Source organism: Mycetomoellerius zeteki, unplaced genomic scaffold (genome assembly GCF_001594055.1).
Source record: "Mycetomoellerius zeteki isolate Tzet28-1 unplaced genomic scaffold, Tzet1.0 scaffold228, whole genome shotgun sequence".
In the NCBI taxonomy this organism is placed as follows: Eukaryota; Metazoa; Arthropoda; class Insecta; order Hymenoptera; family Formicidae; genus Mycetomoellerius; species Mycetomoellerius zeteki.
Window position 1 is genome coordinate 423870 of NW_017257203.1, and position 13364 is coordinate 437233.

At 37.6% G+C, this 13364-nt stretch overlaps 1 protein-coding gene across 9 annotated transcripts in view; it reads left to right on the forward strand.

The window, feature by feature from the left end:
- The first annotated feature begins 266 nt into the window (after nucleotides 1–266).
- The window catches only part of Tm1 (tropomyosin 1), a 43061-nt gene continuing 29963 nt past the window's right edge, over nucleotides 267–13364 (forward strand). For 3 of the 9 annotated variants that reach the window (XM_018448869.1, XM_018448875.1, XM_018448868.1), the window contains exons 1-3: nucleotides 277–463; nucleotides 5173–5324; nucleotides 5699–5824. In XM_018448869.1, coding sequence (XP_018304371.1) covers nucleotides 5211–5324; nucleotides 5699–5824 — 240 coding nt within the window. In that variant the 5' untranslated portion in view covers nucleotides 277–463; nucleotides 5173–5210. Of the gene's footprint in view, nucleotides 464–5172; nucleotides 5325–5698; nucleotides 5825–13364 lie in introns of all 9 variants that reach the window. The other 6 variants (XM_018448873.1, XM_018448872.1, XM_018448870.1 and 3 more) reach the window with 6 other exon arrangements.

Here is a 13364-nt window from a genome sequence, read left to right on the forward strand (position 1 = left end):
CGCATGTATCATTTCAGGAATTGCGATGTGACTTTGACTTTGCTCGAGTTTCGCGGACACTGGCAACCGATTGGATCGTTCGAAGTCCAACTTTGAACCTTTTTTTTCCGCTCTGTGCCGTTTTCTGCGACGATACGAAGTGCTCCCCCATCGCCGTTGTCGAAATAGAGCATTCGGCACACACGCACGTCCGTCGTTCGCGCGTCTGCGATCTAAAGATAATCCGCGGGCGGTGGCCGGTGTACGTTTTCAGAGATCCGTACGTAGAAGATCCGGGGGGTACATGCCGGTGGCACACGGCGATGTGGTAGGGATCGCGGGGCAGCCTACGTCGTCCTCGACGATCTCGAGGAGCATCGCGAGAAGGTGGGAGCCACGACGAAGCGAGCCCCGAGCGCCTCTCCGTCACCCAGTCGTGACTTAGCCCGCAGATCGGACGCATCCCGGACGAACGGATACGAACGTGAGTACTTACGCGTGAGTACCATGTGGTACCCTATGCGTATTAAGGCCGAAGAGAGCCGCGAGAGAAGCCGTCTTCTGGAGCGTGTCACTGACATCCGCGGGGACACCGTCCTACATTCTCAGAAAGAAAAGGAGTCTCTCCTAGACAGAAAAAGAAAGAAGTGTGGTATTTGCGTGATAAATAGTGGCGAGTGACACTTTCGCAAGATTTGCCTCATGTTTGCCGCGGCAAATTGCTTGATTTTTATGTAAATGTCACTTGTCGTTTGTACATATGTACACATTCTCAAACATCCAAGTTTCAACGAATTCCGACGAACTTAAATAAATACGCTCGTAAAGGACGAGTCTCGCGATGAGAAGATATGGTTCGACTTTGTACAGAGAGAATATTACTAATTCATCATGGAAAGAATTTCACGTATAGCAAAATTGGTTGCCTGTGAAAAACGGACGTGAAATCATAATAATCAGGTCTCGATTTTAGTGCGCATAGAAAAAAATGACTTCAATTCGGTGGCTGCCAATTTAATGTGCCACTGTTGTTCATTTTTAACATGTTTTCGAGAGAGAGTTGTCTTATACTTGGATATATCAGTTGATAGTGGATGATTCCCAATTATTGGAATGATAAAAATCTTTAATATTAAGCTTTTAATTATTGTATGACTCTAAATAAATTCATCTTATTAAATTTTTGTAAATAACAAATTATTTACAGAATAAACATATCGTTAAAAGCTTAATATTTAAAATTTTTAATATTTTATCTACTAATAATTCGATCATGTCTGCTACTTGGTACATTTATCTTATCAAATTATTTAACGTTAAATTGATGCTGCTGTAAAAATTAATTTCAAATGCTCATCGAACGAACACGTTTCCAAAATTATTCAAGACAGGAATAGTACTGCTAAGCGAATCTATAAGTAATAGTCTGAAGCATTTTAAACTGAAAATATGATTTTAAATTGAAAATGAAATATAAATTTTAAGATAAATTTAAAATAATAAAAAAGGAGATGAGAATCTCGTCAAAATCGTGTAAATTGCAAATTTGATTTCCTTTACAAAGATAAAAAATATGAGAATTGCAAATAATTTTTAGCAACGACATTTAATACATTGAAGATTTTTAACGTTTTACGACGTTGTTTGAAGAATGATATCGCTCGGTTTTATGATCTAATGTTGATATAGATATCGCTTGGACGCTTGGATAAACGATTACGTCCAGGAAGATGACTTAATCATCAAATGAACAATGAATGACGTATGTGTCTAGGCGCAAAAAGTGAAGTAACTCAATTGTTGCAACGACGTCGAGTAGAATTATCTTTGTTCTTATTTTGAAGTTGAGCGAGGTTGCTATCGTACAATCGATAAATTTAAAACTATAAGAAATATAAATCACAGAATTAAAAAAAATTGTTAAGAAATAATCTATTTGTAATCTCGCAATTTTATCTTTATTTCACGAAACAAAATTATTTAAATATTAAAAGTAAAAAAATCATAAAAAGAACGATTATTAAATCTCTGAGGATGTTTCAATTATTATAGTTTACTATACCTATTTAATAAAATAGTGTTATAATCTGACAGCTTCAATAATCGCCGAAAATGAAGGAATTTCGCAGAAATGTATTACGATAACGGATCATCGTGAGCCATGGAGGCCGCTACCTTCCGGAATGCAGTGACTCACAAGAATTTTTTTCGCGTTTGCGAGTAATCACTGTGACTACACAGTGCACAGACTTTTGATCTTTTCGTAATATGGAGACAAATTTCTTTGGCGCGTTCCATCAAGAGTGCTGAGCTAAGCACGTTTGACTGGGAAAATAAGCTAACGTTACCATCGATTTACGATACATGCAAACATGCAAAAAAGAAACGACGATGTGTCACTTCGAAATTACATACATATAGAATTATATATATTAATATTTATTAATTGTATTTAGCAGCTCGAAAAATATTTGAAATCTTCAGAAATAAGCATATAAAAATAATTTTTCTTATATATGATGAAGAATTATCTTGAATATTTAATAGTTATAGTTAAATTTTAGAAAATGTCTCGTTTATTTCTTAAAAAATATACGATAAATTTTTATAAAAAGAGAAATGCATAACAAATACCCTTTTATCTTTTTTGCAAAAAAATACTTATGCATGTGAGAGACTTTACGCTAACATTATTTAACGATATTGTAATTTTATTTTGTTTTGTTCCATTTTACAATCACGGAAACAAACGTTCTCAGTCGCGATACGAGAGAGATATCCGATGGTTTGCAATCGGTTTTTTTTCTCGAGCGCGTAACAGGACACCACCGAGTTAAATCACTCGGTCGGTGCGTTTGGGAGTCAGCGTGATGTTCGCTATGCGTAACCCGAAATGGCCTGGCCAGGCAGCAACGAATCTTGCCCTCTCCTCCTCTTGACGCGTAAAAATAAACCCGTTGGTTACGATACGCGCGTTTTTGGATTCGTGGAACGCGCGTCCCATCAAATCGAATTTCATGCAATAGCCTATCTCGAGAGATTCCGCTTTACAACGAATTTTTGTCGTCGCACCCTCCTTGCCATCCATGATCTCGGAATCTTCACGCCTAAAATATTCTACTTGACGTAGAGATGGAAGACTGGATCAACGAGTGCAAATGAAACCGATCATCTTGCGAGAATTTTGTTTCGTTGGAATTACGTATAAATGTTTATAATATGATTACACGTGTATTTGACTCCGCGTTTAACTTCGCAGAATCTTTCGGCTAACGTTTTCGTTTCTACGAACATCACACAAGCTTCATTTCCCTTTCGTTCTCTGCTTACCAGGCATCTCTGATTATCAGCGAGCTCGGAATCCCGTGCGTATTCGCTCGGTAGAAACAGAGACGCGATTCTGAGACCGTACATGCAATTGCAGTGGCGCAGGCACGAGATTCTTTAAGATTATTCTTTAAACAGATATTTAATAATACATTGATACAAACGACAAATTTCGTTTGCATCAATGCATTATTTCAAATTTACGTTCTTAGTAATTTGTAGATTTTTATTTTTGACAGAGAATGCAAAAGTTACTAACTCATGAAAGAGGATGCATTTTACGAAAAATATATCTGGCGTGAAACGTTACTGCTCCTTTTAATGAAAGAAAGAAAGAAAAGACAAGTGAAAAAAAAAACAAAAGTCGAGTATATTTGTATATAAAATAATATGGTATAGTAATAATAATAATAATAACAATAATAATAACGATTTCCATGAAAAAAGATAAATAAAATCAAATTATCGCAGCGTGTCTCCAGTAGTCAGTATTATCGATATCAGTTGACTATCTTCAAGAAACAATCAAGTACATAAAGTTTTCATCATATATCGCGATATCGATAAAACCAAATTGCTTATGGTCCTTATACACAGCAGAGACGCGTCGCGATTGTTTTGTCATTGAATTTCAAACCATGTTTATTGTGTGATACCGTTCCATAAGAGAAGTTCTTTAAAGTTATTCGCGACTCGTAAGGGCGGTGGACCGTCCCCGAAGCGTCTTCTCTGATCGCATCGCAGAAATGTTCCGCCATTCAAGAAACGATTTGTACAAACGACCACGGATGCAGTCGCGACGGATTTTTGTTCTCCCTGCCCGTCCGTGCACGGGGATTGCATACCTGAGCGGCATGACGTCACAAGACGAAAAGAGGCAGCGAAGCGCGAACGTTTGATATCGCCTTCCTCCGCGGCCCGGGCCCTCCTCAGCGAGGAGCCGGCTCTATAAATAGGATATCCGGTCGCTCGCTAATTATACACCTATGCACGCCCGTTCGCCGAATGGCGAATCCACGAGAAAGCAAAGCCCGGAATTTTCTTGCTTTCGGGAGCGCCGCGAGAGAATCCCATTTCCGCGCCCGTGACGACTTTATCCTCCCCTTCTTATCCTTGAAACGTCGTAAGTTGCTGCGGAAGGATAACGGATCGTACGATCGCACGAACGATCGTAGCGTGCGCTATTTCACCCTATATCGTTGCGAGAAGGCTGTAGAGGCCGCATTCCTCCGCGAACAAAGAAAATCACTACGCGCGAGGAAAAAAACGGAGCATGCTTAATTGCTCATCGGAGCGCTTTAGGATTCGGTTAGTGAAGGCGTAAAAGCGAGGCGAGCAAAAAGTCTCGCTAATTGGATGATTTTATATGTCACGGTAAATTTACGGAGAATTTTTCGTGACATATAAATCATTGTCGAGTAGAATCAATAAATTAGTATACCTATGTCTTTTGGTCGAATACATAATTATGATAATTCTGGTCAATGCATTTAAGTCAATATATTGCAATATTATAATACTTAAACAGAACGCAAATCATCATGACAGCAAAATAACGTTAAAATAGCTCTAAAAATATTACTATAAAAATTACTATAATAATCACTTTTTAATCGAAAACGCTCCATTTTAACGTCATCTTGATATTATCGTGATTTATTGTTTTGCTTGGGTAGTTTTACGATTTTACGCGCAATTAATTATGATTGACAAGAAAGTACATGTCGATATTTTATTTATTTACATATCGATTATTTTATTCCATTTTGTTATACAAGAAAAGAATAAAAAAGGGCGTGTGCTCCATAATCAAGTCCGTGAATTTTGTATATCTGTCTATAATCGCATTCTTGTTCGATGCCACAGATTTTCTTCTGTACGAGTGAGGAGACACAAACACCACCATGGACGCGATCAAGAAGAAGATGCAGGGAATGAAGCTGGAGAAAGACAACGCGATGGATCGCGCGTTGCTCTGCGAACAGCAAGCTCGTGATGCCAATGCGCGAGCTGAAAAGGTATAAAAAATTACAATATTATTCTTCACGACAATTTGGAAATCAATCATAATTGTTCATACACATGCAAAAATATATACGTCAGAATATGATAATTGTGATAAACTTAAAAATGATTGAATTGATTGACAATTTATTTATATTTTTGAAATAACGATAAAAGTACTACAATTTCATGCTGACGCTTGACGTTCACTTTTAGCGTCAAAATAAGCAACGTAGTCAAAATGAATATCAAGTGTCAATTTTGATCGCGTGATCAGTTTTGATGCTAAAAATGCCAAGCGTTAGCAGCTTAAGTTAAATTACCATAATCCATTTCTAAAATAATAACGATAGGACGAAGAAATAATGAGATATTTTGATTTATATAGGCTGAGGAAGAGGCTCGTGCCCTACAAAAAAAGATCCAGACCATCGAAAATGAGCTTGATCAAACTCAGGAAGCTCTTATGCAGGTTAACGCGAAATTAGAGGAGAAAGACAAAGCTCTGCAAAACGTAAGTTAAGCAAATATTTTTATTATTCTATAAACGAAGAAGTATTCGGCATTATTGCTCGATCAAACCAGAAATGAATTTCAGCAATAATTTTGATTTATTAATTAATTAAGATCAAATATAATTAGCATATGTTACACCTGTGGACAATCTAGTTCTTCTACCTTCTACTTTCTGAAATATTAAAAAATTTTCTATATATATATAGAACTTTAGTTGTCTTCAGTAACAGCCCAGATAGTAAGATGCTAGTAGTTTGCTGACAGATTGACAGTAAATCAGATTCCAACTGTAGATTCATAAAACTATCTGTATTCTCATTAAACTCAGGATCTGTCGATAGAGTCTGCTGATATGCTGATGCCAACAGAGTGGTAATAGAAATCGAGCAGGATCTGCACGTGCGGCAATCTGACAGCAGACTGGCAGCAGAAACTGATGTAAGAACTGCAAATTTTGTTCGGTTTCTATTGCCAATCTGCTGACAAAGTATATCAGTATATCAACAGGATCTTTATTTTATTTCTGGCGGCAAGTTGCTGATATCGTTAGATAATATTTTAGATTCTGCGTAGACGCTTACTCAGCGAAATATGAAATATCAAAACGAAAGATATTCAAAGAGTTCCAAATCCTTGGAATTATGACATATTCGATTTTCGCATTTCGCATTTATTCACGCTAACAAAAACAAAAGACATAATGTAAATTTTCATTGATATCCAACTAAAACAAGAAGAAAAGATTCTGAAATTTTGCGTAACAGGAAAATTCCATTTATATCAGTTATTTCATTCAAGCTCAGAACGTTAGATTTGAAAAAAAAAACTGTAAAATTGGCTTTTACGAAACAAAACGTTAGCAAAACTTGACATAATAATCCAGGACCTCTTGACCCGCAAAAAAATGCCGCCTCAACAATAGTTACCGGCAGCGCACAATGCGAGCGCGCGCGCCGACTGATGGCGCCACTTGTTCGCGCAGGCGCATCACGTCACAACAAGCGGCGCGTCCGCTTGTCCTCCGTGAACGGTTCATCTGCGATTCGCGCAGCTTCCGCGTTGCACGCTCGTGAACCTTCGGCTATCCCCACTCGCGCCGCGCGCGTCGCTTAACCGCGTGGAGGGGACGTTGCTCTCGCTCGGTGTGCGCGCGAGCGAGACAGCAGACACAGCGTGCCCAGTGCACGGCGTAGAACGGCGCGATCCTCATTCTTTGTGTACGCGCCGTCGTATCGCGTATGCGGCGTGTGCGTGACGTGACGGTGCAACACAACCGGTGGACAGTACGTCGTCGGTGCGGGGGAGAAACGTGCGTCTCGATCAGTGACAGACAAGATGGCGGAGTGTCTGGTGCAGTGGTAGTAGAGCGGTGCATATCGCACGGGCCGCGTCAACGTGTTGGGCAACGCGGGGGGTTTCGGTTGTTGACCAGAGCTTGACAACAGCTGGACGCGACATGGAGCGGGCGGTCTCGGCGACTACCAGACGCCGCGGTCACCAGCATCATCCGCGGCACACCACGCGACGACGTCTCGACGCCTCCAGCAGAGGACCCGCGCAGTGTGGCCCTGCTGATGCCGTCAGGAACACCACGTTTACCGGCGACGAGACGTCGATCGCCAACGTGACCGTCGACGACCGATCTGGCGCGACGGATCCGTCCGTGCCGCAAGTGACACTCGGCACGAGATGGCCCACGAGGATCAACGAAATCGAGACGAAAGACTCGAAAACCCAGGTGCTCGAAGAGGAGAAAGAGAAGAAGGACGATGAAGGAGATCGTAGAGACGACGACGTCCGACAAAGGCTCGCGCAGTGCAGCCCGGACGTTCCCGCGCTCAGCGAGAGTAAGGACGCCGAGCACGACGAGATTCAAGATCGGCCGGGTAGAAAGAGAAGAACCCACCGATTCAGTCCTCGTAGGAAGAACTCTGCCGAGGATCGCGAGGAGCGCGATCCGCGGAGCAAGAGCAACTCGCCCGAGCCCGAGCACGCGGTCGCGAGGGCACGCGGCGACGGGAACTCCGATGACGAGTCTACCAACGTCGAGGAGGACCCGGAACTGGCGGAGCTCGCTAAGCTACGTTGTCCCAGCGAGCGTACGGAGGTCCAGGCCGAGAGAGAGGCCCGCAGGCGGAAGAGATGCGCCGATTATCCCGGGCTCGCCTTCGGCTGCTCCATATTCTCCAGCGACACGATGATAAAGTTCAGTCTGATAAAGAACGAACTCCAGAATATCATGGGCAATCAGCTGAAGCGGGTCAGTATCGCCGTATGACAACGGCGCACCGCCGAAATAGCGGCCGTGATAGATAAGCGGGTTTCAAGGTCGTCGAAGACCTTGATAACGCCGGTCAAGAGGTCCTCGGGGGTCGGCTGGTATTTCGTCGGATTCGCTGAAAATATTAAACTTGTAACTCTTTGAAAACTTTCCTTTTCTTTCATCGATATTTTTGTTCGAAGATACGAATGTATTGATGAGTATTTTATAAAATACTCCTTAAACATTTGATAAAGTCTCGTTACTCATACACGAATTCAATTAAAAAACTTGACGCTAATGAAGCGTGAACGAAGGTGGTATAACGCTCGTAAGATCATTGCCTTCAAAGTAAAATCAATGATTATGGCAATGTAATTTGATGTTATCAAGTCATTCATTTCCTTCTACTTTTGATAACATCGAAGTATTATTAGTATATTATATTGCTGCGTAAAATTAATGATGCAATGAGAAATAATTATTCGATTCTGACAGCTTGAATATTATAAGAATTTAATATGAATTCGTTATCCAAACTTATTTAGAATTTGATTCTAAAATTGATCGGTTGAAAAATGCTAATATTTTTACTTTATAATTCATTCTCTTTTATCTACGACGTATACACGTTTCTAGTTGCAATAATAAAAATGCATATAGAATTACGTAAACGGCAACATCAAGATCGCACGCGACTCCGAAGATGCGGGCGATATCTCGAATTTCGTGTTAGTAGAAAATAGCTTCTAATGATAATTAACGCCACTTGTAACATACTTTTTTTCGAACGATCAATTGATACCATGATGATTATGAAGCAAGAAAACGGACGGATTTGCTCGTCGCGTTATTGAGCTTAGTAGGCGTTTATTTGCAATTAAAATCACGTCGGAATTGTCGCAGTCATTTTTATTCACCAAGATATGAATTCGAGTTGGAACTTTTGAGATTACAAATACCCGCTCTGATTAAATGATTAGACAACAGTTTAGCTTACATAAACTTTCAGGAATGTCATGTTAAATTGATGTTCAGTTATCTTTACAGGTATATATAGGTATCCATTATTATTTTCATGTAATACTATTTTCTTTCATGGTTACAACATCAAATCAAAATTCTGCAGGAAATGTAATGAAAAATTAAAAAGTTTGAGATATTTTTCTTCTGCTTAGTATTAATAAATATGACAATCATTAATTATCGCGATCTGGAATTATCAAATTAACATTGTTTGCATCGATTGCGACTACAATCAAATAGTAATCGAAAGCTCGTGGCAGCAAAGTGATGCAAGTTAAGTTTTTACAGTAAAATTAATTAAATACCTTATTGAATGACAATATAATAGCCTAAATTGTTCAAAGCTACATTCCAAAACGTCCTCTCCGAGGAAGATTTTGCTCTATATGCTATAGTATATGTTACGTGTACTGTATATTTCGAGTAAAATTTTCTTCGGAGAGGACGTTTTGGAACGTACTCCAGGATAAATAATTCTGGCCGTTTCTTCCCGTTATTTCCTAATCTTTCAATTGATACATAGGTGAGCATAGGTCGCTTCAGTATCTAATCAGATAGTTTCTACATCTCAATATCTATTGTAAATATTTATTGAAATCTATTGGAAAATTTTTGGATTCTAGATTACCGTTATTTATTGTATCAAATGTTTCTTATAACATGCGGAGGTATATCGAATAATATACGTAGGTATGAATTTTTGGATACTGTTAGTGCTATAAAAAAAACCCCGTTGCAAGCAACGTCCCTGAAACGACAGTCGAGAAAGTTGCTGCTAACGACGCATAAACGCGAGATCCTCTTGGCGACAAATAGCATTTATTATTAGGGTTACTGAACGAGGACAATAGGTTACGCGTACACGATTCTCTTGCCCAATACATTGATAGAAAGCCATTGCCCACTAGTGCAGCGTGTTGTTATCTACTCTCGAATTTATTTCGAATTTATATTCGAAAATGTCAAATTGTTCCAATGTTTTTCTGAATTTATATTCGAAAATGTCAAATTGTTCCAATATTTTTCCGAATTTTTTTCAGTATTCGGATAAACATTCATATTCAATGTTTAATTTATAATATTTATTAATATTTTACGAATAATTACATTGTTCGAATTTAATTTGCCTTTTAATGCCAAATAATGCACATATTGTGCGTTTTAATTCATAAATATTAACCCATTTTCTCTGAATTACTATTTGAAATAGAAACTGTAACATTTTATATTGAGCTTTGTACTATTATATATTTGTCATTCGATTATAAATACTTTATTTAATTCCTCTACCACGTATGAATTTTAATTTGAATATGCGTCAATTCGTTCAATGCAATTTCTCTTTAGTGGTTTTACTTCTGTAGTGAAAGCGGATAAATCATCCTGTGTCTCATATTTTATCTGTGATATCAATTAATATATTCCGAATACAATTAATTAATCGCAAAAGGTCGTGTATCTGTTTTTGAAAACGTATTTTCCAAGTCTTATTTGATATCGTCATATTTTGTTCCAGGATCCATTAGGTTTTATTAATCCCTATCTAATTATAAAAATTTTTTTAAATAAACAGATCATCTACCTTTGATTGTAGAAAAATGATACACCTAAGAATAACTTAGTTAATTTAATAATAACTAAAATTGAAAATAAACCAAAGGAAAAAAAGTATCTCGTTTGCGTCAATCTCTGCATTACATTGGAACACGCCAACCGCGTATAATGGGATATACCGCATTACGGTACATCGAATCGTAAGGTATTGAAGTATACTACGTGATACTTTGATGACATCCGGGATCGGGACACTCTCCCCACTTGCAATACATGAAAACCAGTTTCAAGAATAAGATAATTGTAACGGGGCAAGATAAAGCATCTTCTTTATTTACATCATACGGTACTTGCATAATTCTTCATTCAGATTTGGTCTTTGAATTTAAAAATCTCATTATAGCGTTCAATAATTCGAGTTTCATCAAACTTTCTTCTTCATTGCGACAATTGAATTTATTCAGTGTCGTCAACTGTCTTTATCCTCGCCGATAATAATCAATTGAATCTCTCTCGACGATGGTCGACGGTGCTCGTTGTTATCGTTATAGAACAATGGAAATTCCTGACTCCGGGATGCTCTTCTCGACGACGCTTCTGTCACTCTTTTTTCGGGGCCCCGCCCTTTTACATACGTGTCTGGCAAGTCTGCTCAAGCTTACACCCCACGATCTAACTCGTCAACATTCTAAAAATACATGACGGCCGTGATCCAGCGAGACTTTTATTCGGGAGTGCGAGACCAGATTGCGTAAGCAATCCGTTCCCGGAGCTTCTGCACGAATAAATCCGGTGCGCATTTAAAGAAAACGTATCCCAAAACGTCATGCAAAACACGCCATCTCAAAGATTCTAGACATATGCACACAGAAAAATATAATTCCATTATTTTAAGAAAAGTGATTATTCAACTTTCTTTTTTTTAGGTAACGATTATTTTTAATAAAGAATATTATCTTGATAATAATCTTAAAATGATAATTATCTTGATAATATACTTATTATAAAAAGTTTTTAATAAACTTTTTAGAAAAACTCATTAATGTGTTTGCAAAACAAGAATTTATTTTCTTTTGACAAATATTATAAAATTGATTAAAGAAGCGACGTTTTTTAATGTAATAAGCAAATTGAATTTGTTTTAATTTAATAATTTTGATATTAAACTTATTAGAATTCAGAATATTTTGAATAAATTTGATGTTTGTGATGAATTTATGATAGATTTGCGGATATATAAATTTTTAAAATATTTGAAATAAGTAATTATTATTTGCGTACAGTATTTTTCTGTGTGTGATTCCAAAAGTCTTCCAAAAAGTTTCTTATTTATTAATTACATTAATCCATCTCCCTCTGTAAGTTATTGTTATTTATATCCATCTAATAAGCTACAATTTGTCACAAAAAGAAAATCCATTTTGGATTGAAGTAGACATTTGTGGATTACATTTAATCTTAATTTTTAGGAGATCCAAAACTGATCTTGACCTTTTAGCTGAAAATATTATAAGAAAAACGTTTTCGCTTCATGAATTGGAAATTTCCGTGACAGAGCGTACGTGTATTTGTTCTTGAATTATCGTAGAAGAGAGGGAGTATTAATAGATTTATTGCACACATTAATCAAAATTGCCAGACATGTACAAGATTATACATTAGTATTTTTTTCTTTGAGTGATTAGGACCTTTTCCTCGAAGAACCTGACGACACGGCTCACAATTCATGTTTTAAATCATGTTTTAAAAACCACTTAAAGATTCGATTTAAATGATGAGATAGTATTGGCGATCAAAAACGCATCAGCATAAATTAAAAACCCATTTGTATCGTTATTCTCATTGCAAAGCACCGTTGCGAAACGTCTACGCAGGGATTTGGAACGCGCGCTAATTTCGTTCGCCTTCGACTCTTTGTCGCGCAACGACCTTTGAAGCTCTTTCTCGTGACTTTTCTTCGTCTTATCGGTCGATGTTTGCACGCCACATTTTGCAATGTCTCGTTGTTTCAACTTATTATGATTATCCACGATCGATGTTCGATGACTATGCGATTTGCGACACGAATGAATGTTCTTTCTTTGCTGGGTGAAAGCCAAGATGATGTTCGCGGTCGAATGTTTTACAAATAACGTGGACCTTCTTTTCAGCTACATCTATCTTTTACTTTGTGAGAAGAAAGGAGATAGGAAGAAATCACGAGGAAAAGAACAGAGATCTTATATTTGTTTCTTGCAAATCTTTCCTAGCAACATTGAAACAATGCCAAGTCGTATACACCATTTGGGAAACAGGTGCGAATGCTTGTTATTGGAATTTCGATTCCACGAGCTATTAAAAAAATCAAATCGAAACCAATACGAGTCTGAAAGAGCGAATATGCGATAATATAATAGTGCACTTTTAACAATTTCTATATATAACTCTCTAAATCTGAATTAAAGTGGATAATCATTGATATCGATCCCAAATATGCTACTGGGTAATTAGTGAATTCACAGTAAAATTCAATTAAAAATCAATGAAATGTGGAATTCTTAAGCTAATTCTTCTTAGCTAATTTTGCTTTAGTGTATACATTCAATGTATATGGTATTGAAACTGACACGCAAATATCGGTATTTTAATTATACACAGAGAGAAAAATGTTTGGTATTTGTAACTATAATTATATATTACTATAATTATGATTATTACT